General features: G+C 39.8%; 1 protein-coding gene across 3 annotated transcripts in view; it reads right to left on the bottom strand.

Moving 5' to 3' along the window:
- The window catches only part of KIF13B (kinesin family member 13B), a 187,731-nt gene that overhangs the window by 98,616 nt on the left and 62,761 nt on the right, over positions 1 to 26,354 (bottom strand). For all 3 annotated transcript variants that reach the window (XM_067745296.1, XM_067745295.1, XM_067745297.1), the window contains 8 exons: positions 22,419 to 22,479; positions 20,246 to 20,338; positions 19,256 to 19,436; positions 14,968 to 15,055; positions 11,603 to 11,737; positions 9,513 to 9,625; positions 8,232 to 8,343; positions 1,420 to 1,632 (listed from right to left, as the gene is read on the bottom strand). In XM_067745296.1, the coding sequence (XP_067601397.1) occupies positions 1,420 to 1,632; positions 8,232 to 8,343; positions 9,513 to 9,625; positions 11,603 to 11,737; positions 14,968 to 15,055; positions 19,256 to 19,436; positions 20,246 to 20,338; positions 22,419 to 22,479 (996 nt within the window). The remainder of the gene's footprint in view (positions 1 to 1,419; positions 1,633 to 8,231; positions 8,344 to 9,512; positions 9,626 to 11,602; positions 11,738 to 14,967; positions 15,056 to 19,255; positions 19,437 to 20,245; positions 20,339 to 22,418; positions 22,480 to 26,354) is intronic.

Consider the following 26,354-nt stretch of genomic DNA (forward strand, 5'->3'; position numbering starts at 1 on the left):
CATCCAGACTGTGTGGGTCCCACAGACTCACCTAGTTATCCAGTGGGTTTGAAAGAAGACTTAACCTTTTCATTTTTCTCTAACCTGTTGTTACTATGAGATCTAATTACATTTAGGGAGATAAAAAGTTCAAGCTACCAAGGGCTTATTTTTTTAAATCTCAATAGGTCTAGACTCATATGTGTGACTCATTCTACTCTTAATTGATGACTTTGGGTATTTCTTCAAGTATATGCAGACTAAATTTGCACATGTTGAAAACTGGACGGTGTTATTGATACCAGGAAGACAGAAACAAACTTTCAAAGAATCTTGATGAACTGTAAAATTATTCCTGTAAAAACAGGATAGGATTCAACAGGCAAAAATACAATCAAGATAATTGTTTTGACCATGTAATTTACTGTTGTACTACCAGAAAACAGGTCATGAGAAGAGGGCTACAGCCTCAGGCCCAAGAAAGAATCGCACAGTGCCTGGAAATAATGGGAACAGAAATGCTAGTTAAAGTAGGGATCTTGAATCTGACATTTCATCCCACTTTTGATAAAAGGATAAGCATTTGAAAATATTACGTATAGAATGGATAAACAAAAAGGTCCTACTGAATAGCACAGGGAACTATATTCGATATCCTGTAATAAACCATAATGGAAAAGAATATGAAAAAGAATATGTATACAACTGAATCACTGTGCTGCACAGCAGAAATTGACACAACACTGTAAATCAACTATACTTCAATAAAATAAATTTTTTAAAATAAATCTTTAAAAATTAATAAAAAAGATTTTTGGTTAGAATTGTGTAGGTTTTAAATTCAGTAATGGAACATAAACATCATACACTATAGAATGTACAAAGGATAGTGAAACAGGGCAGTTTTAAACAGATGGCTACTTCTGCTATATTTTTTCCTATGAACATAATTAACCCATAACATGGAAAAACTAGCTTATTATGGTGTGCAAGACCTCCTTAGGATTTCTGTTTGGACTTCAACCTGTGAACATCTGATACAACACAAATCTGTTTGATTCCTCTTCTAATTAGCCTATGCACGTTCACCACCATTTGCTGCACTAGTATTAAGTTGTATCTATTTTTGTTTCAAGCATCTCTCTTTCTCTACCCTATTCTACTGTACCTCTTTTCTCGTCGGCTGCCTATACTGTGGAAAGAAACATTTTCTCAATTCCCCTTATTCTCTCCTATTCAATCCTTTAACACCTGTAAAAACTATCTAAATTTCAACTATGACAACTTATCTGTCTTCCTTTATTACTCATCTCAAATTTCTCTTCCTATAGGAAATTCAAAAACTCTACTCATCACTTATGGCCCTGGGGGAAGAAAAGTCAAGTTCTAGCTTTACTGGATTTTCCTAGACCCATAATGCTGCTCGGCTGTGCCTCATACCTCTGCTTTGGTTAGCTGCTCTCGGAGTTTTTCTACTTCTTCTCGGAGGTCCCGGATAATCCGTGCATTGGGATCCTCGTTCACCACAGCGTGGTTCACGATGTTCTTGGCACGATCTGCATACCGCAGGGTTGAAAGGGTTTCGTCATAGTTGTCAGCGGCCGGACTCACAGTAGCTACCATGGCTGTCTTGCTGTTACCCCCAAGACTGTCCTGGAGAAGAAAAGAACGTGAATACCATTTTAAAGTTGGAAGAAAACATCATATGGGAACGCTGAAGCCCCATATGATGAGATAATGTCCCAAGGTCAAACACAGATTGAAGGACAAAGCCAGGACTTAAGTACAGGTATACTGGCTCCCAGTCCCATGCTCTTTCTTCGCTGGCAAAAGCTACTTTTCTGCAAAAGGGAGCTTTGGTTTTTGAGAAAGAACTGGGAAATACAATGAAGCCCACACTTATTTCAGTTTAATAAAAATTAATTCTAAGTCAATTTGTCCTCTTTTAACAGGCAACGTGATACCATAAGTCAGCAGACTGCTCAGAATAAAAAAGGATGCTTTCTTAAGTGCCTACAAAATCTCCCTGAGAAGACTGAACAGTCGTAACAGTATTTGATCAAAGAGTGATTACCTACAATCTACTCCATAACGCCATGTACCTGGAGTCTCTGTGAAGCCTGAATAATAGCTCAGAAAGTGGTGCTGTTATAATGCTATCAAGCACCTTGTAAATTTTTAAAACATAAGGTACAATTATGGTCTTAGAAAACAAAAGATACATTGAAGGTACTTCATCGTATTCCATCTGACAGCACTTCAAAAACTACTGAAACAGGCTTCAAGTTCTATACAACCGCTTCTAGAGTTCAGATAAGGGTGATGAAAAAAAGACATTCATCTCCATTAGAGAAAACCGCTAAAGGGACTTTAGGATGGGCTTCAACAAATTCAAAAAACGACTTCCCCTTGAGAACATTAAAAAATAACTAGATATAACTCAGGATTACAAAACAGGACTTGGGAAGTCAAGTCTACCCCACGCCGCTTCGCCACACAAAGACTGCATGAAATCCAGCTGCGCAGGCGGCCTCTGAGACGGCCCCCAGAGATCTACGCCTCCTGGAATTCACACCACCATGTCTTCCCCTTCCCTGAGTGTGGGCGGGCCTTTCTGATCTGCCTCTAAGGAAGAGAACACAGAACTGATGGCTTGCCACATCTGAGATTAGATTATAAAAGACTGGCTTCTGTTGTGGGTGTTTTCTCTCACTCAGGGAAACCACTGCCATGAGGTGAGGCAGCCCGAGGAAGAGACCTCAGGAGTGAGTTTGGAAACACATCTTCTGACGCCTGCCCACAAGCACTCAGGTGAGCAGATCCAACCTCAGCAGCCCGGCAAGGACTGCAGCCCCAGATGATGCCTGTGCTGCAGCCACGGGAGAGACCCCACCCAGAACACTCCGGCTGCACCTGGAATCCTGACCCAGAGAAACTCTGAGGTAACAAATGATGGCTGCTCCCAGCTACTGAGTTTTCAGGGTAATCTGCTGCACAGCCATAGATAACTCCCACTACTCTATCTCAGGATGAGAGTTACCCAGAAGACTAGACTCAATGCCCCCTTTCAGTAGTAAAGTATCACTGAATTATAGACTCACAATATGAGAGAACACTCAGGCTGGCCACTAATGAGGAATTCATTAGATCACAAGAAAGCCAACTCTATCTTTGGGCTGCATTAACCAATACAAAATTCTTACTTTTGAAGATAGAAATGTTTTCCGTTATCAATATTTCTAAAATTTGCTTGAACCACCCGTGATTTATACACCTTTGTGCAGAGATTATTCAGTCCTCAGCCTTTTGTGAATTAGAGTATTAGTATCCCCATTTTACTGATGAAAAGCCAGAAGTTTGTTCTGACAAAGGAGGTTAAATACCTTGCCTACAGATCCAGAACTAGTGAAGTGAAAACATTCCTGCCCAGTTGTATTCTACCTTCCAGTCCAATATGATTTCCACTCCCTCACAGCTACCCACGATAGCACAGTAACAAAATAACACCTGGCAACAGAGAGAGTTCAGACCTGAAGCCTTTCCAAATAGTTCTGTCCTAGTGCCAGAAACAAAATTGTTCCCTAGGTGTTGCTAACAGTCCAATATAATCACAAACAGTACGTCCCCTTATTCATCCATTACTAAAATTTTGGTTTTCCACAGAAAACACAGCTAAGATAATTATATCATTGAAGGAAATAACTCTTCGATGCATGAAAAGGGAGGAAATGAAAGTAATCTGGGCTTTAGGAAGCAAAGGCAATTTCTGCAAAGTCTGGATGACTGCTTGCTTCACTCTACTTCCAGACACTGATCTCACATTGCTGGTGCCCAGCTTTGGCAACTTCCAGAAAGATGTCAAGAAGAATCCCATGCACGTTAATGGAATTCAAATGTCATATATCAAGATCACAGGAATTACATCTCAGGCTGGAATTCAGTTCACAAGCAGTGCCGTGGTGCACTGCTGCCCTTCCAGAACCACTGCATTCTCTTAGCCCACAGGAAGAGCAAATGCGGTTGGGTAGAAGGGGATTCGTAACAATAACTACCACAGGAGAAAAGCATGCATACTGTGCTTCAATTTGTGCTGAGAAAAGGAAACCTGGCAAACAACAAATACTTGATATTTTTTTTTTAATACTTGACATTTTAAAAGCCCTTGTGCATGAGCAACAATATGCTCATATTCAAAAATGGCCTCATGCCATCAGCAAAAAGGAAACAGCAACAAAAGAACTGGCACTCATTCAAGGAGAAAGTATAATGCTTCTTGTTTACTCTTTAATTGTTTAATTAGGCAAATCAGATGAGCTTTGTTTCAAACGCAGAAACTGCAAATTAAATGGACATGAGAAAGAATTTTGGAAGTCGGAATCTTTTAAAGCTGAAAGAACTCTTTGAAGTCACCTAATCAAATTATTTCATTTTACAGATGAGAAAATGAGACCCAGGAAGATTGACAGGCTTACCAAAGGTCATAATGCTAGTGCAGAGCAGAGCTGAAATTATTCATTCATTCAACTTTTCACGGAGTTTACCATCTAGAGGGCAATGCTGGTGAGCAAATACTATATGCTAAGAACTAAAGTAGAGGTAAATACAATATGGTCTGGGAAAACAGAGAAAAAGCAGAAAGCCCAGTCTTGAAAGGTTAGAAAAGACTCCCAGAGAAAGTGACATTTGACACCTAAAGATGAATAAGCATCACCTAGGTAAAGGGGATGGGAGAGGGAAGTAGGAAGAGGGATTGAAGAGAGGAGGAAGACTGTTCCCAGCAGAGTAAGAGCAAAGTCCTAGAAGTAAAAGTATTCATCACTCAGCTAGAACTGATAATGTCAAGAAGCAAAAGCTGAACACTGACAAGTAGGGAGGGGCCTAGTAAACCGCAAGTCTTTAAATAACTTGGACTTTATCATAAGTGCCCCTGGAGAGTTACTGAAGACATTTAAGTTTAAGAAGAGTATTAATTTAGAAAGACAGCAACCTAACTGTAAAGAACGGAATGAACTAGGAAAGCCCAGGAAAGAAGTTTCAATCACCCAGGCGAGAGAAGAAAGCTTTCATTATTCATTAAGTAACTGGCAGTAAGGATGCAAAAAAGTAGATGAATTCCAAAGATATTCATTATTGGAGCACTCATTACAGGAAGTTACTTGATGTTAAGACCTATATTTAGAAAGTCACAGAGAGAAGAAAACATAATCTTAATATGAAACAGTTCTCCACTGACCACTTACCAAATGAGTAAGCACTCAACCCTGCCTGAGAGAAGAGCAGTCACATCCATCCCCATCCCCCCACGTCACACCCCCACCTGCCAAATCACCAAGTGTGAGCAGTTTCTCTGACTCTAAGAGCACTACATAATTATAATGTGAACACAATGCAAAAAAAAAAACTTTAAAAAGAAACTGCAAATCTTATAAAGGATGAGCAAGTTTATGAGTTGGATGAAAGTCACAGTGGAGAATACTAGCATCATACCAAGTCAAACAAGGATCAGGAAGAATTAGACTAATTGAGAATTCAAGAAGGACATAAAAGACACCTGAAGGGAGAATGATTTGTGTAGCAATGGATTCCAAAAGGCTTTGGGGAAAACTGTTTAAACCCCAGCATAGGTTTTACAAAAATGCCCCTACTTATGATCTTGTACAAAAGTCAAACATCGTAAAGAAGGTCATGTAGTTTTTCAGGAAAAATATGACAAAGATCAAGGAAACTATTCATTTTTTTAGCCTAAGAATTAACACATAGAAGTTACAATCATAGCCTAGTTTTATTAAACAGAAGATAAAGAGAGCTTTTTAAAAAAGTGTTTAGTTTTGTTCTTCAAGTTCAATTATATTCAACAGTTTCTATCACATTTGGTAAAAGTAAGGTGCTTCCCTTTCTAGTGAAAAGAAACCTTTGGTAAGAAGAGCACAGCCTAGGCAACAGAAGATGGGCAGCAAGGTCAGCCCTGGATTCCAATCTTGGTTCTGTCACTTGCAGGTTCTGTGTCCGTTGCCGCATCTGTAAAATGGGACCACCACCATCTGCCTTCCAAGGAATAAATGAGATAATGTATGTGAAGCACTTTGCACAGTACCTGATTCTCCTGACCCAAGCTCTCCTGGCCTCCAGCCTATGGGATGGACACTCAATGATTAACCTAGGCCATTTTAACTACGCCAACTTAACAAAGTATTTCTTATTGTTGGGTTAAATGGACTGAAGCAGCAACACTGGAACGACAGGACAATGAATATTCTTTTAAATCAAGCACATCCAGAAATCATCAGGAATGATCAGGAGATGTTTCTATGGAAAGTGTGAGGAAGAAGTATCATATTGAGATTTCTTCTGGAAATTAAACAAATGAGACTTCAAGGTTAATTACTGACACTTGAGACAATTATTTCCTTGGTAATTAAACGTTTTATAATATGTATCCCTTTAATTCAAGAGTTATTTACAAGTGGTTTTTTTTTTTTTTTTTTGCGGTACGTGGGCCTCTCACCGCTGTGGCCTCTCCCGCTGCAGAGCACAGGCCCTGGACGCGCAGGCCCAGCGGCCACGGCTCACTGGCCCAGCCGCTCCACAGCATGCAGGATCCTTCCGGACTGGGGCATGAACCCGTGTCCCCTGCATCGGCAGGCGGACTCCCAACCACTGCGCCACCAGGGAAGCCCTACAAGTGGTTTTTAATCATCAAATTTTGTTTATCTTTTTGTTTTGTTTTGTTTTATTTATTTATTTTTGGCAGTGCTGGGTCTTTGTTGCTGCACGCGGGCTCCTCATTGCGGTGGCTTCTCTTGTCGTGGAGCATGGGCTCTAGGCGAGCGGGCTCAGTAGTTGTGGCTCACAGGCTTTAGAGTGCAGGCTCAGTAGCTGTGGCGCACAGGTTCAGTTGCTCCGCAGCATGTGGGATCTTCCCGGACCAGGGCTCGAACCCGTTTCTCTGCATTGGCAGGCGGATTCTTAACCTCTGCACCACCAGGGAAGTCCCTATCCTTTTGTTTTAAATTTCTACTTTTATTGCACTTTGGCCAAAGGAAGTAATCTACCTGATTTTCTACTGTGGCAAATTTCACTTAATAAAGCATGCTCAAACACTGTGTAGAGTTTTAGAAAGTAAAGTTGAATACTAGTAAAGCCTTTGAGAGGGTGTAGAAACTAGAAGAAAACCCTACTCCCTTTACAAACATGGTTCTCTAAACATGTCAAAAGCTGTGTTCTCTACTTAGCTGCCTGCGCTTAACTCATCTTTATATGCTCAACCACTAGCACAGTGAGTAACAGGTATTCAATAAATTCTTGATCACTGAGAAAATAAGCCATCACACAACTAAACAGGGCTCACAAAATTATTTTTCCATTTTAAAAACATTTTTTAAAAGAGCATTAGGTAAAATATTTTATTCCGGGTTGGCAACTTTATAAGGAGTTAAATTGTCACTAGATTTGATATCCTCTAACTTCCAGTCCAATACCTAATCCACCACACCAGCTCTATCAAGACCAAAGGGAATCTTGAAAGACTAGAAGAAACCTGGAAATAGTCTCTCTCTTCACCAAACTCCGATTACATGCCATTTTCTTCTCTCTCATGGAATCACCCACTTGTGTTACAGTATTCTGTGTACACAACTTCTCTCCCTTACTGGACTGAGTGATTACAGGGCAAGGAGAATCTAGCGTTTCCTTACATCCTCCTCACAGCGCTTCATACAGGCTTTTTCTTCCTCATTTCCATTTCTCTCATTCATGCTGAATCAATTAACCAGTGAATGACTGTGTGCTCTACTCTATCTTTTAACAACAGCTTTAAGCAGCTGAAAGCAAATTAAAATGATCATGAGTAGTCTGGAAGTTAAACAGAAAAAGAAGACCCAAAATGTCCATCAAACAAAAGGAGTCTGTGAGAAGGAAGGAGCAGTCCAGCTGGGTCTGGAACACAGTGGAAACCCCTTTCCTATGACGCGCTCAGCTATCAGATCAGCACTAGGTCCTGTTCTAGTCCCCAAATCTCAGAGGCGACTGTGCGATTCGTGTGCCGCAAACCCCCCTGCTTCCGGGTCCTGGTGAATCAGAAAGAAACCCATGCTTAATCCATTAAAATTAGGACTATCATGTAAGAGTCTAATGATTATAAATTTGAACACTGATGTAGGAAATTATAATTGGGAGAAATCAATAGTCTACTCTTTATTCTTCCTTTTCACCAACCACCAAGAGCATCCCAGAAAGGGGGGAAAAAAACTTACTTTGAGCAGCCAAGTGAGAACTGAGTCACGATATGGAACAAATTTATTCTTGTTTTTGCCAGCACCCTGATCTGCTAGGGCTGAGATAACCAGACCGAGGGTTGTGAGGGACCTGCATGGTGCAACAAACCGTAATAATCGTAAAAACCTGAGTGTATCAAATGTCACATTTTAGCACAAAGACTGAACATCAAGATGCCTTTGTACCAGCACGAGAACAGCACTGTTGTCAGCATTTTGCTGCTCAGGTTAAGAACACATAAACTCTAAATGCTGATATCCCTCTAATACTACTGTAAGCTATAAAATTGCTTAGTTCAATTTTTTTTTTCATTTTTGTAAAAAAAAAAAAAATGTAAGCTGTAAACCATTAGGTCAAGATAATGACACAAATACCACATATCTTTAAGAAAGGATGCCACAAACACAATACGATTAACTAAAACATAGTACAAGGCAAGAACATTCATATATATATAAATAAATAATAGCGTAGCATCTGGATGATGGTATTCTATGATCTCCAGCTGGTTACTGATGACTGTCTCACTAAGTGTCCTTCTGGGAGCCACAAGGATGGAAAAGATTCCTGCCCCCAAGGGGCTAACAATATAGCTTAAGGTAAGAAAATGTATAACCATATGAAGGACTTGGTGCACAAAATATTACTTTGTAAAGTAAAACCTTGGTATAAATAAGCACCACAGCTGTCATAAAAAGCAAAGCCCGATGTAGCCAGTACACGTTATTGTTTGTTCAGACAGTGACACCCACGTCAAGATCCACAGCTGGACTCTGATACTCCGATTATCTTTGTTTGTTTCTATAGCTTAGACCAGTGGCTCTCAACTGGAGGGTGACTATGTCCCCACAGCGGGCAGCTGGCCGTATCTGGAGATAATCTATGTTGTCACAACTCGGGCTGGGGAGAGAGATGGCAAGTACTGCCGCCACCTAGTGGGTAGAGGTCAGGGATGCCACTAAACATCTTAAGAGGCATAGGACCACTCCCTGGGACAAAGAACTCCCTGGCGCCGAACCTCAATAGGGCTGCCCTTGGGAAACCTTGGACTTGACTGAGGTTGTGCTCCTCAGCCCCAGAAGGCCTCTCAAAAAAACATAAAACAGGCTCGGGCCCTTAAAAAATATCTCTGAAAAAAAATTCTACACTATTTATAGCCTCAGTCATTCCGGAATCCTATTCTTTCAGTAACTACAGAAGTTCCCCCTTTTGGCTACTAAGTCACTGAAGCAACAGAGGCAGGCTTCTGGACAACTTACTTGTTGATGTTGCTGCCCTCCTTCAGCCTGTCACCTGCCGCTCCCGTTTTCGTCGCTCGCTCGCTGCCGGCTAAATCAACCAAGCTCAGCTTGCCCACTTTCTCTCCAGATGTCTAGGAAGCAAATCGACAAATACTAACAAACAGTTACAGAATACAGAAAGTGATACATCTCTACCGAATGAGTTTATTATCTAAATCCTTTATTAAAGCGTATCTGTTGTAATTTTAAAGTTAATTTGTGCTGCTACATAACAGTGTAAGAAAACTACACAGTCTAGTAGTAGATACACACAAAATTATACACAACTACGAATCCAGACAGAAAACTATCTCAAAACAAAACAGTGCCCCCCAATATGGTACATTTTGAAGGGAACCCAACAAAATCTTCTTAGAGAAGTATACAAAAGCACTATTCATAAGGTATAAATTTTAATATGTGAAACCACGCTTAAAATTTCATATATATTTACCAATAATCCTGAGAGAAAGTATTTGAATTTCTTATGATACAAAAAAATCTGACTTTTATACAACAGAAGGATCCCTCAAAGACCCAATGCTTTCTAAAATTTTTCATATTATTCATATAATAATTCCCTTGTTTCATAATTTCAGGTATTAAATTTACATATTTTTCTAGTTATTATACATACTGACATTTTCCTTTATCAAAAATGTTCAAAACAGATAGTTCAAAACAGATAGTTCAAAAACAGATAGTTTATACTTCTGCAGCAATGTAAGAAATGCGGGAAAGCAATGCCAAAAGCTATAGACTAGATCACTTTTTAAAACTTTCCTTTAAAGTATACATTCATACTTATTTCCATAAATAAACATGTTGCTAACAAAAGGGTATTAAGCTTCCCAAATCAAAAGTACTTTTGGTTTAAAAAAAAAAAAAGTCAGTATGTTTTTTGTTTTATGCTGAAAAGGAAATAGAAAACAAAGAACTTTTTGTCGTTGCACTAATCTTGCTGTGATGGTAAAAGAAGAAAAATATGCTCTCAGCAAATGAAAATCTTGCCAAAATACAGCACTTTGCCAGGGTGATCATTTTAGCTTCTGGTATTTGAAATTGATTCGCTGGAGGGTAGTAATAAAATATGCAAAAGTTCACATAAAAAGTAAGAGGGAAAACACAAATGTATGAGCCAACACAGAAGTTTTCAGTGTGATAGAAGCATACACATCTCTGGCTCTGTTACTTTTCATAAGCTTCAAGTCCAAATGCTCAAAAAATTATTCCACAAATCTAGAATCTTATAGTACAAGTTCTCCAGTATGACTTACTCCTTCTAACACTTTGCTGTTTAGCAGAAGGTAACACTTCAAAAGAAACTCCACTAAATCAGCTAGAGTATTATTAGCTTATACAGTTTGCCATCAGAGTTGAAAGCTCAAAAAATGCTATGGCAGAGACTATGGGCCATCAGCTTGTATAACTTCTGTTCCAACTTCCTTTATTTGGAGAGGGTGGAGAGCTAAAACCTACATTTCTCAGACTCCCTTGCAGCCAAGGCTCAGGATGTGGCTTAGGTTCTGTCAATCACATATTCTTGCTTAAGATTTAGAAGGCAGAAACAAAGTAGAGGTCATCCCCCTCACCCATTTTGGCTTATTTTCTGCCAGCAAGCAGGAGTGTGGATATATGAGTTTTCCTAAAAAGGCGTCCCAGCTCACATTCTCCAACTACCAGGGCTCTAAGAAGGTGGCCTCACTGACTCCTGTATCTTGGATCACAGCTCTGGGGTGTGCCTGGAACTCACAGGTCTGGGGGTGGCCTCAGGGGTAGTACCATCCTCACTGGATGAGATCTGTGCTCTTCTGGAGGTTATTCCTAGAGATTTAGTCTAGAAATCACTCCTCAGAAGGTGTACCAACAACTTTGTAATCATCCAATTCCCTCTTAAATCCCTTTCTGTTTACCTAGAGTGGCTTCTGTTTCTTGTCCTGAGTCCTAATTGATACACATGCCTGGCTAGGACTTTAAGTCATCTAACACCTGAAGGGAATAAGATAAACCATGATCCACTTTAGAAATTAAAAAAAAAAAAAAAAAAGGTCATGTATCTGAACACCTACCCCGGACTTCACATCATATAAAGTGTGTGTGAGGGTGATTTTGAAGACTGCATGTGATCGGCTGCTCTCCTCATTCATGTTGGTTGCAGCAACTGTACGAGATTTGTTACCTTCAGACATCAAAGATTCAATATCCTAAGTGGAAACAAGTCATAGACACACATTTCATTATCTAATAAACATTAAAACTCTGCTATACTACGAAATGCATTCCAAGTTTCACTACTTAGTCAACCACATTTGGAGTTTACATTCTGTTTCTCGATGAACATTATGCCCCACAGAGTACAATAGCCAGCACTATCTCTGAAAACTCAAATAAAACACATTATTTACTGTAGGTGCAGAATAAAGCAGCAGCTCTGACCAAGAATTAGAAAAGTTTAGAAGCTACATGTTGAAGTCCCACAAGATGGACAAACATGCCATGCCAATCCTCATCTCATCTAGAAATCTGAAAAACTTTAGCTTATTTAATTATAGTAATAGAAGTTAATTGGTAAATCCAATTAGATTGTATAAATAAACAGCAAACAAAAATAATTTGTAACCCCTTCACACAGGCAAAGCATTACATCACCGCATTGGTGTATATCTTACCAGACCTGTTTTTAAAAATGAAGACATCAAGAGACTAATTTTCTGCACAGATTCACTACTTCATTGCCATTGTAACTAAAACAGAGACAGCATAATACACTCGAAAGATCATGGGATCTTTGGGGTTTTTTTTTTTTAATGTTATAAGCTCTAAAACAGTTACTTAAGCAGTCTGAAATCTAGTTTCATAAATAACAATACAGCTATGACATCATCTACCTTACAAGGATTTTAATGAGGAACAAGAAACATACTGTACTTGTGAGAGAGTGTACTAGTTGCCTTCCTTTATCCAGCCTCCTCTTGTTTCCAGTAAAGGAACCCCATCTTTAGCTGAGCACACTGCAGCGGAACTAAGAGACTGCACTTCCCAGATGCCCTTGCAACTCAGCCTGGTGACATGACTAACTTTTAGCGGATGAGACAAAAAGTCACCTGGGAATTCACCTTAAAGGGAATAGGCACACTATCACATGCTGGTTCTGAGCCATCCTGAACTATGAGAACAAGGGCATTACTAAAGACCTGGCTCTATGTGGAAAGCTGGAAGGAATCTAGATCCTAACAGCAGCTTTGGAGTCGCCATACCAGCCCTCTCACCATTCATTCATTTGTTCACTCTAATAAATACACAAAGCACCTACTACAAGCCAGGTACATTTTAAGATACTGAGGATACATAGGGACAAAACAGATAATAATTCATATTCCAAAGCACTTAAGTCCTGTTATATTATTTTCAGTTATATGCAGCCAAACATAATCCTAACTGACACATATATATGAAAAACTTTGAAAATAATAAGATTCTATTTTCCTATATAAATGAAAAAGAATAACATTTAAGGACAAATTCAACATGATACATAACAAGCCTCAAAGTAAAAATACTGCAAAAAGAGGTAGAAGTTGGCACCAGAATGGAAAAACAACAAAATGTAAAATTTACAATTTTCTAGATGTTCCAAATCCATTTTAGATCCATTAAATCTTACAATCCTGACACTTAATGAAAAAGCTTTATTCTATTTAGCCTACATTTTTTAAAACTAAATGTTTCTGGTTTTTTGTTTGTTCTTTTAATTAATTAATTTATTTATTTATGGCTGCATTGAGTCTTCATTGCTGTGTGCGGGCTTTCTCTAGTTGCGGTGAGCGGGGGCTACTCTTCGTTGAGGTGCACGGGTTTCTCACTGGGGTGTCTTCTCTTGTTGCGGAGCTTGGGCTCTAGTAGTTGTGGCGTGCGGGCTCAGTAGTTGCGGCATGCCGGCTCAGTAGTTGCGGCATGCAGGCTCAGTAGTTGTGGCTCGCCGGCTCTAGAGCGCGGGCTCAGTAGTTGTGGTGTATGGGCTTAGTTGCTCTGCGGCATGTGGGATCCTCCCAGATCAGGGCTTGAACCCGTGTCCCCTGCATTGGCAGGCAGATTCTTAACCACTGAGCCACCACGGAAGTCCCTAGCCTACATTTATTCATTGGTCTCTAATCATCTAGACATTCATTGATTTTTAATCTGTTGTCTCCTACATAAAGCTCTTTATTGAATCTTTTAATTTTTTGAATAAAATGTCTTTTTATACTTTCCAATCTCTCTGAGCTCTCAAAAAAATCTTGATCTCTCTTCACTGTTGCAGAAATAAGCTCTCAAATATCATTATTAAAACAACAATACCTAACATTTATATGATACTGTAGAGTTTTCTAAGACTTTTCACATGCACTATCTCATTTGATCTCCTCCAGGAAGCTTTCCTGGATACCGCCCTCCCTGGACACCTACATATCCACTGAAGGCAGGTATTCCTCCTCCAAACTACCATGAACCCTGAACAATGCATCTCTCACTGCACTTAAAATCATGTTGTTTTATAATACCTTTATAACATCTGCAAGCATCTTGAGGGAATGGACCACCTCATTCATTTTTTTTTATTTCTTCAGCACTTAGCACAATGCCTGGCATATAACAGGTATTCAATAAATGTTTACTAAATGAAGTAAATAGTGTTTACTAAATGAAGTATCATTGACCAAATGATAGAATGTGATTGATGAACAAAGGAACTAATGAATCTACCTCAAAAGATAGTCAAGACAATAAAACTAATTTCCATTCTAAAAATTAGGACAAAGAGGCTTGGTGAGATAGAGGAAACAATCCAGAGTCATATAGGAGTCATATGAGAAGACTGTCACCATCAACAGTCTCTGACTCTTAATTCAATGGATATTACATCACAGCTCACCCTACCCCCATTTTCCCAACGAGGAAAGCCTAACGGATTCACACAAAGCATAACTGTGAAGTTTGAAAATGAAGAGAACTAGTAACTAAAGGTAAAAGAGTGATTCTCTCAAATTAGAAACAGGCTTTGAATTCCAACTACTCAACTCATATTTTATTTCATTAAATCAACAAAATCATAAGCAACATCATTATTTTATGTACTACTACAGAAGAAAAAATACTGCCATTTATCATTTTAAGATACAGTCGTAAGGAATATCACAATTTTAGAGCTCATAAAAATGGAAAAAATGTGTCTCACAATAGATGAATAGGTATGCCTTGCAAATATGTATACCTTCTCTCAAACTTAAACTGACCCAAAGCTTTTTAATAAAGGTTTTTGTAACTTTTTTACAAACTTTTTTGTGACTTATTAAGTGATGCTACCATAATTTTTTTTCAGCAAAAGATCACAAATTCAACAACAAAAAAATTTGCTACAGTGAATTTTAGTAGTTCACATAAAGGATGTTGTTACCTTGTAGCCTGTGACAGCCAGTTTAGAAAGTCCATCGACATAGGGTCCCAACACACTGTGCTCTCTGACTTTTAACGTTTGACGGCTTCTGTTCAGTAAAAACAAAAGAATCAATTTTTAAACAATTAACCTGTTTAAAAGGACTCGGCCATGCGCAATAAAAATACATACTGAATTCAACAAAGATCCCACAAACAGACTTGATCCCAGAAGAATTTAAACCAAAACTTAAGATCTTGACTAGTAAGAAAAACTTTGTAATGTGGTAAAATCTCACATCACTCAAAAGGGTACACTGTGGGATGTCTACTACCACAAAGAATGCAGAGTCAAATAAATACAAACAATCTACTTGTCAGATCACAGAATGTGGCACAAAGAGCAGAAACTCAATAAATGTTAACTGTGCAAAAGAAAGAAAACTACAGACAAAACTCAGTCATGAATAAAGACAAACAAATATAAACGGACAAAAATAAAGACAACAGGCTGAATCTAACAGTGATTTAAAAACATAAAGTTGGACTGTCCCAGGGCTGCTAGGTTGTTTTAACACTGAACAAAGATTCATGCTCTTTACCACAATGATAGACTAAAGAGGAAAAAAATATACACGATCATTTCAATAAATGATTTCAATAAACTGAAAAATGATTCAATAAAATTAAATACTCATTCATGGTTAAAAAAATAAACCTCTTACAAACAAGGAACTAATAAAACCAGTAGAGGGCACCTGTCAGAAACCTAGAGCATACAGCATACTTAATGATATCAACCAAAAAATATAAAGAATATTTGATGACTGATTCTATGTCAAAAAAGCTCTTCAAAAAATCTAAACATTACAATTCTTTTTTTTGGTTGCACCGTGCAGCTTACAGGATCTTAGTTCCCTGCCCAGGGATTGAACCCGGACCACAGCAGTGAAAGTGCCATGTCCTAACCACTGGACCACCAGGGAATTCCCTAAACATTACAATTTTTAAAAAGAATATTTATTGATGGTAAGATTACAAGTGATTCTTGTTTTATGTAACTTATTATTTTCTAATGATTTGGAATCTTACAGTACCCTAGGATCAACCACCAAAACTTTACTTACTACTATAAAACTGTATATAAAATACATATAGAGGGCTTCCCTGGTGGTGCAGTGGTTGAGAATCTGCCTGCTAATGCAGGGGACACGGGTTCGAGCCCTGGTCTGGGAAGATCCCACATGCCGCGGAGCAACTAGGCCCGTGAGCCACAACTACTGAGCCTGTGCGTCTGGAGCCTGTGCTCCGCGACAAGAGAGGCCGTGATAGTGAGAGGCCCGCGCACCGCGATGAAGAGTGGCCCCCGCTTGCCACAACTAGAGAAAGCCCTCGCACAGAAACGAAGACCCAACACAGCAAAAATAAATAAATTAATTAATAAACTCCTACCCCCAACCTCTAAAAATAATAATAATAATACATATAGAATATCTGACTTAGAATATATGCAAAGATCAGAACTATTACAACTTTTTTCCTTTCATATTTCTCTTTTTCTTAAAGATAGTGTATACTGCATTATCTCTTGAGTAAAACAATTCTATTACTACACAAAGTAGGCAGTGAATTAATAAAATCAGTACTTGAATAAAATAACTAGGTTCTCTCAAATAATCTTTCGCTGAAAAGGAATCACCTTCAGAGTTTTTAATCCATTCACTTTGGCTCTTCAGAAACACTACAAAAATCCTCGAGAAACTTTCATGGAGACAACAACAGCTAACACTTATTGAGCACTTACTATGTGCCAGTAAATGTTCTAAGACCTCAGGTCTATCAACCCAGTCTATCTTCACAGCAGCCCTCTGAGATATTATGTAACATTATAATCCCTTCTGTACAAATGAGGCCTAGAAAGCATAAGGAACTTGCCTTGCCCAATAGGTAACAAGTAGAGGACCTAGATCCAGAGCCAGGTGATTCCAAAGCCCATGCTGTCAATTACTAAACTGTACACAAGACAAACATATAAGATATTACTAAAGACTATTAGCAAATCGTAGATAGTAAAGTTCAAGCTATTCACATAAGCACTGTGGAATATAAAACATGAAAATGAAGTCAGCTAAGAATTTCTGGAAAGAGTAGGAATTTCTGGGATCTCAAAGAAAGTGATGCTTTTCACAGAAATGAAGGTGCAAGAAAAAGGATTCAAGGCAGAGCCAGAAAAAGTAGAGGGGCACAATTTTTAGCAAGATGTGGCTACCTAGGCCACAACCTTCCTCCCTCTGGACTTCCTTTGGTTCCCTGTTTCAACATCTGTGCATACTGCCCTTTAGCCCCATTGGACAGCTGAGTCACTTTCCAAACCTCTGATTTCTCCACACCTCCATGCTCTGGCACAGGCTGTCCCCATGCCTGAATCGTTCCCACCCTGCTTCTCAGTGGACAAACTCCTACTCAGTACAAATTTATCAAGCACTCTCTGTAGAATCTTCCCTTCTCCTCCGGGCAAAGGCAGTCACTCCCTCTTTGCTCTCACCTATTTTGTGCGAGCCTCCTTCACAATTTAAAAGCATTATTGCATTGATTCATAACTATTTGTTTCCAAAACTCCCATTCTGTCCACACTGAGCTCTTCATCTATGACTGCAAAGTGCCTGGCATACAGTGATCACTCGATAAATGTTAAGTCAAGTTCTGTATAAAAACACTAAGTGCCGGGGGCTTCCCCAGTGGTGCAGTGGTTAAGAATCCGCCTGCCAATGCAGGGGATGTGGGTTCGATCCCTGGTCCGGGAAGATCCCACATGCCGCGGAGCAACTAAGCCTGTGTGCCACAACTACTGAGCCTGTGCTCTAGAGCCCATGAGCCACAACTACTGAGCCCATGCACCTAGAACCCGCGCTCCCCAACAGGAGAAGCCACCATAATGAGAGGCCCGCGCGCTGCAATGAAGAGTAGCCCCCGCTCGCCACAACAAGAGAAAGCCTGCACACAGAAACAAAGACCCAACACAGCCAAAAATAAAACAAACAAACAAACAAACACTAAGTGCCGGGAATTCCCTGGCAGTCCAGGGGCCCGGGTTAGATCCCCGGTCAGGGAACTAAGACCCCACAAGCTGCGCGGCACAGCCAAAAAAAAAGGGAAGAAATACTAAGCGTCAATTCAGCCTCATATGAAAGGCCTGCAGATCATTATCTTTGCTAAAGAAAACAGATGCCAGTGAGGAGCTGACAGGTTTAGTTTTCTCTTGATTGAGGGCCACTGTGACCCACTGCTTCTGAGACCAGCTTTCCTTGATCGTCCTCTTCATCCCAAAATAACTAGACGCGCCCTCGCCGTCCTCCGCGCTTTCTATAAGCTTCAGCTCACGTGGCTCTTTGACCTTCCAAATACTGCTCTTACCAGCAATAAGCCACAGGCTGTGGTTTTTATGTTTTTCTCTCCATTGTTGCACTTCCTTAAAATCTGAACTCAGAGAACCCTGTGCAATGCACAAATTTCCTCAGATACCCCTTATCTTCCTCATTAGCCTCAGTTATGACTGCAGACTGAGGCAGCATTCTTGAAGGCTTTCTAATACTTTTAAGCCACTTCTCTTTCAAAGCCTACGCCATAAAATTGGACACTTTTTCCCCTTGAGAATCATGAAAATGAACTATCTTGAAGTCCAGGTTTCACTATTTCTGATTATGTCACAGCCTGCAAACAGATGAATTCCATTAGAAATTTCTTGGTTTAAAACAAACAAAAAACACTCTACTTGATTAAGGATACCAGTTATACTGATATCAGTAACTTAACTATCAATACGTATTTCTTGTTTGTGCTTTTGGATATATCTGAGAGAGACGGTATAACCCAAATACATGCTGCTCAACCATGCTTCCCTGCCCCATCTCAGCCCTAGTTCAAAAGCCCAGAACTGGCTACAGGAAACCTCTTAATATAACTAAAAACTAGAAAAATAACTCTTTACTCAAGTTCAGTATAAAACGTGTCACTTGGGGCTTCCCTGGTGGTGCAGTGGTTGGGAGTCCGCCTGCCGATGCAGGGAACACGGGTTCGTGCCCCGGTCTGGGAAGATCCCACATGCCGCGGAGCAGCTGGGCCTGTGAGCCATGGCTGCTGAGCCTGCGCGTCCGGAACCTGTGCTCCGCAATGGGAGAGGCCACAACAGTGAGAGGTCCGCGTACCGCAAAAAAAAAAAAAAAAAAAAAAAAAAAAATTTCACTTAAGCCAATTTATTAAGTCTGTTTTAGTCCATGATACCACAACATTAAAGTCTCAAAGTCATTTACCCTTTGGGATCAAGAAGGTCTCTAACTTTTTCATTGTAAATTTCCATATAGGACACTTCTACTTTAAAACTCTGCTCTTCGTTTTCCTCTTTCTGGGTTCGTTCAAAGAGTCCACTGCAAAGTCTTGGGATTAATCCAGGTTGGTCAGCTGTGCCCATCATGGTGTAAGATTTTCCAGATCCTAAAAAATGGAAATCATAGTTATTACTGTCTCCTTGAGAAGTTTAAATACACAGCCCTCTTTCTATTGCTCATAATAAAATCCTAGCACTTAGCAAAATGTCCCAAATAAGGAATACACCCAAATATAATGATGACACTAGTAAGTAGAGAAGCTTTCCAATTATACATGTAGAAGTACACATCCTTTAGGAAGAAAACAAAAACCTTCTTTAACTATCATCATATGTAAAAAACAGAAAAAAAAGACCTAAAATGACTGAAAAATTATGAGGTAGGAATAGTTTCCTAAAATTGAACTGGAAAGATCCATATGATGAATACTACGTGCCTGCTTCCAACCACTAATCATAGCATAAAAAATGTACGTTATCCCTACAGGCCCCAGAGCAAATTAACTTACTACCACTACCCTTTGGCAACAGTGTAGAAATCAGAGTCATCTTATTTTTCTACTACAAAATTATTTTCTATGTACCAAAAACACATATTCATTAAAGAAAATTTAGAAAGCATAGGAAAATAGAGGAAAAAATTAAATCACTCATAGTCCTAACAAGTCTTGAAAATATCATAACCATTTTTCCATGAAGAATAGTTTTCAATTGGACAAGTTATACGATATACCCTTACAAAAGTGACTCCTTCACTTTAAATAGATTTCTTTCCTGTTGACCACAGAGGTATAGAAGTCAAAACACTCCTTTATCAATCACAACTGATAAGATGCTAGCAATATGTATTCTTTTTGGTGTTTTTTTGGTTAGGATCTTTAAAGTTTAAAAATAAAACAGATTATTTAACAATTACCAGTCTGTCCATAGGCAAAGATACATGCATTGTAGCCATCAAAAGCATTCTGAAGGATATTCTCCCCAAGGCACTTGAAAACATCATCTTGACCTGAAAGAATGACAGAGAAAAAGGTAGGACATTTTAAGCCAAAACTACATATGAACAATTAAAAAAACGAAAAACAAACATAACTCTCAAAAATGCACTTTTTTCTCAGCTTGTTTATCTACCAAACAAGATTTTTAAACTTGATGAGTGCTTCCAAAGGCTTATGTCTTTCAGAAATATCTAGTTATTAGCACATAACAGAAAATGAGTGAAAAGTTCCTGATAATATGAACTTGAATCAACACCGGCCAAAAAAAACCAATGAACTGCTAATTTTATAAACAATGATTATAAATATCTGAAATGTATACTTGGGACCTAGGTGGATCTGAATTTAACTATGTACCACTCAGCCAATGCTTTATTCAGTGTGTACTAAAGTTCAAAATAATCATATATATCAATTCCCTCTCCTTTTCCTCAACGATAATGTTTAATTACAGGGTCTACAATACATACCAGCTGGGAGAGGGAGGAAGGTCTGGGACATTTCTTCTAGCTTTCAACCATGGACATAAATAGTAGGGTCCAATTCCCCTCCACAGGCTAAATTAAATATGTCAATAACCAAACGTGGCCTTGACAAGTTATTCAACCTCTTTGGGCCCTGAATATAATATGAAAGAACTGGATGCTGTTATGCTTGTTACATTTTGAACGCTATAAACAGCATTCCATTAGGCCTCACTTTCTAGCTCATTTACAAGATCCATTCATCCTCATCACACTTGTGATTCTGAAGCAATCCTCAGAGTCATCACTGGGCCAGCCAGCCCAAATTAACCTTAACTTTTGGAAACAGCTGTAGTACTACTGTTTTTCATGATAAAGGCCAATACAATATTTAAAAAATTGCTTAGAAATGGGTGTCATAAGCAGTTAGGAATAAAGGAAATATATGGTTATCATTGTAGTCTTTTTTTTTTAGATTTTTTTTTTTAATTTGGCTGTCACTGTAGTCTTTTTTTTTTTTTTTTTTTTGCGGTACGCTGGCCTCTCACCGCTGTGGCCTCTCCCGTTGCGGAGCACAGGCTCTGGATGCGCAGGCTCAGCGGCCATGGCTCACAAGCCCAGCCGCTCTGCGGCATGTGGGATCTTCCCAGACCAGGGCACGAACCCGTGTCCCCTGCATCGGCAGGTGGATTCTCAACCACTGTGCCACCAGGGAAGCCCCTGTCGCTGTAGTCTTAAACTTGTAGTGAAAAGGGGCTTGAGACAGTCATCATTGAGGAGAATAAAAGAATAGACTCCCAGAGCAAATTTAGAGAGGATATGGCATATTCCTCTCCATTAAAGAGGGAAAAGGGGGACTTCCCTGGTGATCCAGTGGTTAAGAATCCACCTTCCAATGCAAGGGATGCAAGTTCGATCCCTGGTCGGGGAACTAAGATCCCACGTGCCGCGGAGCAACTGAGGCCTAATGCCTCAACTACTGAGCCCGTGTGCCTCACTTAGAGAGAAGCCCACGTGCCACAACAAAGAGCCTGCTTGCTCTGGAGCCGAGCACCACAACTAGAGAGAAGCCCACGCACCACAAGGAAGAGCCTGCGTGCCGCAATGAAAGATCCCACATGCCACAACAAAGATCCTGCAACTAAGACCCACCTCAGCCAAAAATAAAATTAAAAAAAAAAAAAAAGAGTGAAAAGGGACACTGAAAGCCTAAGTGATTTACTGAAAGTCAGAGACAGGAGTGGAGCTTGGATTAAGCTCAAGGTTTCCTTTCCTCCTTGGCTAGAGTTCTTTCATTACACCAAGCTGCCTCTCTAGACCATATTACAAACATCTAAGGGAATCTACGTAGCTACTGCATGCCATGGTCGTGTGTAAGGCCCAGGGATGCGTGTAAGACAACCTCAACTGTGTACGCTGTTAATCTAACTTTATCATCTTATACCGACAACAGTATACCATGAATCTCCCATTTCCCAATCAATGTTAAAACTCTAATAGCAAAGACTGGAGGAAGTTCTCTATGTAGTTTCTAAAATTAAACAAAATACTACTATGATAGTTTATAGGAAAAATACTAAAACATCTTTCTATATTATCAGTAGTTAATAGGATGCTGGACTCTTACCTGCATACTTTTCTCTGACAGATTCATCCATAGACCAGAAACAATGATCATATGCAAATACCTGTTGAAAAACAAAAATAATAAAGTTTGCATTAAGAACAAAACTGTAACATACTTATAATGTTATAACAATGTCATGACACTGATAACATTGTTCATAACACTGAAATAAAAACAACTTCCCGTCTTACAATGGAGGTTAGTTATTTATGGTACAGTCTTACAATAGGCAAGTAAGCACCCTATAGATGATATAGATCTTTATTTCACATGGAAAACTTTTCACAATGTTAAGTGAAAAGGGAGGAGGTTACAAAGCAATATGTATAATATGATGGCTATTAGACACACACACAGTTACATATATAAAAGCTTATTACTGCACGATAAGATCAGTGATATCTTTGTTTTCTTCTTTATGCTTTTATGTATTCTCTACATTCTCTTCTCATCAGAGAAAACAAAGATTTTTTTTTAAACAAAATGTAAAGATGATTACTACAGCATGTTGAGAACGCATATTCTTTAAATAAACTATAACATGCCCATGGTCGATGCTGTGTAGCTTCAAGAGCATAGAAGACTAAGATTCATATATTAATGTAAAAGCTATGAAAGTCTGGACCATGATCTCATATCTGTACAAAAATCGACATACATAAAAAGTAGGAAGAATATACATTGGAAATACTAGTAATACATATTGCTACTTCGTGGGATATCACAAACGATTTGTTTCGATCTTTTATTTTACTACTTTCTAAAATACGTTTTTTTTTTTTTTTTTACTTTCAAAAGTCTTTTTCACCGATTATATTTTTAATTTTTTGGATTTCACGTTTTACAATTTAGTCTTTTTAAGGATTTTAAGTGTTTTTAAATTCATTTCAGTTTGCATTTCAAACTCCCACTTTTGGATTTTGTTGCCTCACTTCCTGATGACAGGTTTCCTCTTGTGCTTTATATGTTAGTTTGCAAGTACATCTGAATTGGGAGTTTGCATTTTATGGTTTACATGATTGCCTGTTTTTTTCCTCCCCCTTTGGCCCCCCTTTACATGAATAGTTACACTGCCACTCCCAGCTACTGAAGCCCAGATTTGGGTCCTTCCAAAGCCCAATGTCTCTACTCCCTCCTACTTAACACAGAAATTGGCTCAATGTTGGTGGCCAGAAATCCTTTTTTCTTTTAATATATATAATTTTTTTCCCTAAATTTATTTATTTATTTATTTTTGGCTGCATTGGGTCTTCGTTGCTGTGCACGGGCTTTCTCTAGTTGCGGCAAGTGGGGGCTACTCTTCGTTGTGGTGCATGGGCTTCTCACTGTCACGGCTTCTCTTGTTACGGAGCACAGGCTCTAGGCGCGTGGGCTTCAGTAGTTGTGGCACTTGGGCTCAGTAGTTGTGACTCGCAGGCTCTAGAGCACAGGCTCAGTAGTTGTGGCGCATGGGCTTAGCTGCTCCACGGCATGTGGGATCTTTCCGGACCAGGGCTCAAACCCATGTCCTCTGCATTGGCAGGCGGGTTCTTAACCACTGCCCCACCAGGGAAGCCCCAAAAATCTTTTTTTAAGCCTTCTTTCCTGATGGAGCCTCACCCAAATCAGTTTTCTCATGGTGAGCTTCTCTGGTCCTCAACCTATACATAGGATCCTCTCTAGTCTGCAAGGGTTGAACCTCCAATCCTCCGAAAACCTGTGTCTGATCTCAAGGCCCAGTAAATACGCTACTTCAGCCCCAGCCTGCTGCTGGTCCCTGAAGTGACATATGTTGTTTTTGAATATAATGACATGATTTTAATATTTTAAAATGTCTTATCTGTCCCTGCTATGAGTTTGGAGTTGGCAGAAGAATGTTTCTGTGTGAACTCACAAGGCTATCATGTGGACCAGAGGTCTAAGAGTTACATTTTTTTAAAGAGGAAATTAGATTAGGATGGTAAATTAAGTATGCATGCCTATATCCACCTCTACTTGAAATTAACACAAAATGATGGAGAGAGGGAGGGAAAGAGCCTAAAAGGGAAAGAAGCAGGGAAAGGAGAGCAAGTTTTTGAAATCAAGATTGCTCGCTTATACCTGAACCAGAAACTGAGAAGCCCTGAAAAACAGCTGCAATGAGACTGGTGCAGTGTGAGATGGGGACCACAGGGAGAGCACAGGCCAAATCTCGGCAGGAGGAGATGGCTGCAAAGCTAAGAGCAATTCCAGGAGTACAGCAGGAAAACAGCTCAGTGAGTGGCTAGGGGCCCTGGGGGCAACCGAAAGGGCAACTGGCTAGAAACACCTTTAGAGCAAGGAAGGATCAGAACACCCACATCTTTGTGCAAAACAGTGGCACGAGGCATTTGTTCCCTGGGGTGGGGCAGTGATGGGGAAGCAAGGCCAAAAAGGTAGGCAGAAGCCCAATGACGGACAACACCCCGGAGGAGGTGGGAACCCTGGAGCCCAGAAGCCATCCACCCAGCCTCAGCACTATGTGGTACATTACTAATCCTCAACATTTTTCCAGAGCTAAACATGTGTCTGTCAACAGTGGTGGCTCCCTATGTTAGCAATTCTCCAACAGAAAGGGGAGGAAAAGAAGAAGGAAGATAGAAGGTGGTCCCAAAGGACTGTGGACCAAAACCTCCAATGGGGGCAGCTTTTCCAGCTACACTAGTCAGCAGGGAGAGATTAAATAAGATGTGAAGCTCAAATTAAGTTTCTTCTGTTCTAACGTTCAGCTCTCATCTCTCAGCACTTTATTTGATTCTGCTCTTACCAAGCTTAAGTGGACACCATCCTGATTCTTTGCTTGTATGCTTAGCTCACACTTGAACAGTCCATCTGTGTGAACATCTTAGAGATCAGGCTCTAAATGGCACTCCTCTCCCTACGACTGTGGGTTTTTCCTTTCTTTTCTTTCTTTTTTAAATTCAGGGAGTTGGGCTTCCCTGGTGGCGCACTGGTTGAGAATCTGCCTGCTAATGCAGGGGACACGGGTTCGAGACCTGGTCTGGGAAGATCCCACATGCCGCGGAGCAACTAGGCCCGTGAGCCACAACTACTGAGCCTGCGCGTCTGGAGCCTGTGCTCTGCAACAAGAGAGGCCACGATAGTGAGAGGCCCGCGTACCGCGATGAAGAGTGGCCCCCGCTCGCCGCAACTAGGGAAAGCCCTCGCACAGAAACGAAGACCCAACACAGCCAAAATAAATTAATTAATTAATAAACTTCTACCCCCAACATCTTCTTAAATTCAGGGAGTTCTTTCACAATTCTTGTTCTCAATTCCAGTAGAGAAGCTACCATTAAAGTAACCACAACAACAGCTGATACTACACGGGAGGCCCTGGGGTACAAGGAAGTCAAGAAGCTGGTGACCTGCAGGTGGGGAGCTGGGAGCTGAACCCAGCCTTTGAGCACTCTGTCTGCTCCCCACCAGGCCCTTCACCACAGGCTGGATTCGCTCTCTTCCCCAGTTACAGGAAGATGCCACAGCCTGGTACAAAGTTGGGAACTAGGAATGCTTAGTTCTTGTTTACTAACAACACTGAACGGTCCTCTTTAAGTTTCAGGAAGTTTGTAAATTATTACAGGTATCTTCCAGCCACAGATTTCCTAAAGCAGACAAGCCCTTTTCTTTCTAAATAAACATTTTTCCTTTAAAATTTAAAAAAAAAACTTTTTCTAAGTAACAGAGAAGAAACACACATTCATTATAACAAGTCAAATAACACCAAAACATAAGGAATAAAGGTCTCCCATTCACCGAGCATTTTCTCCTTAGAGGGAACCACCATGTTAATAGTGTGGTGTTGGCCCTTCCATATTTTTTACGTCAACACATTTTCTCTAAACGTTAAGATACAGTTGAATTAAATAAAACATGAATAGTTTTTAAATAGTCATGTAATGTTTCCTCACATTTTTACTGCAATCTCCAGCCTCTGTT

The sequence above is a fragment of the Pseudorca crassidens genome, chromosome 7, assembly GCF_039906515.1.
Source record: "Pseudorca crassidens isolate mPseCra1 chromosome 7, mPseCra1.hap1, whole genome shotgun sequence".
Lineage (NCBI taxonomy): Eukaryota > Metazoa > Chordata > Mammalia > Artiodactyla > Delphinidae > Pseudorca > Pseudorca crassidens.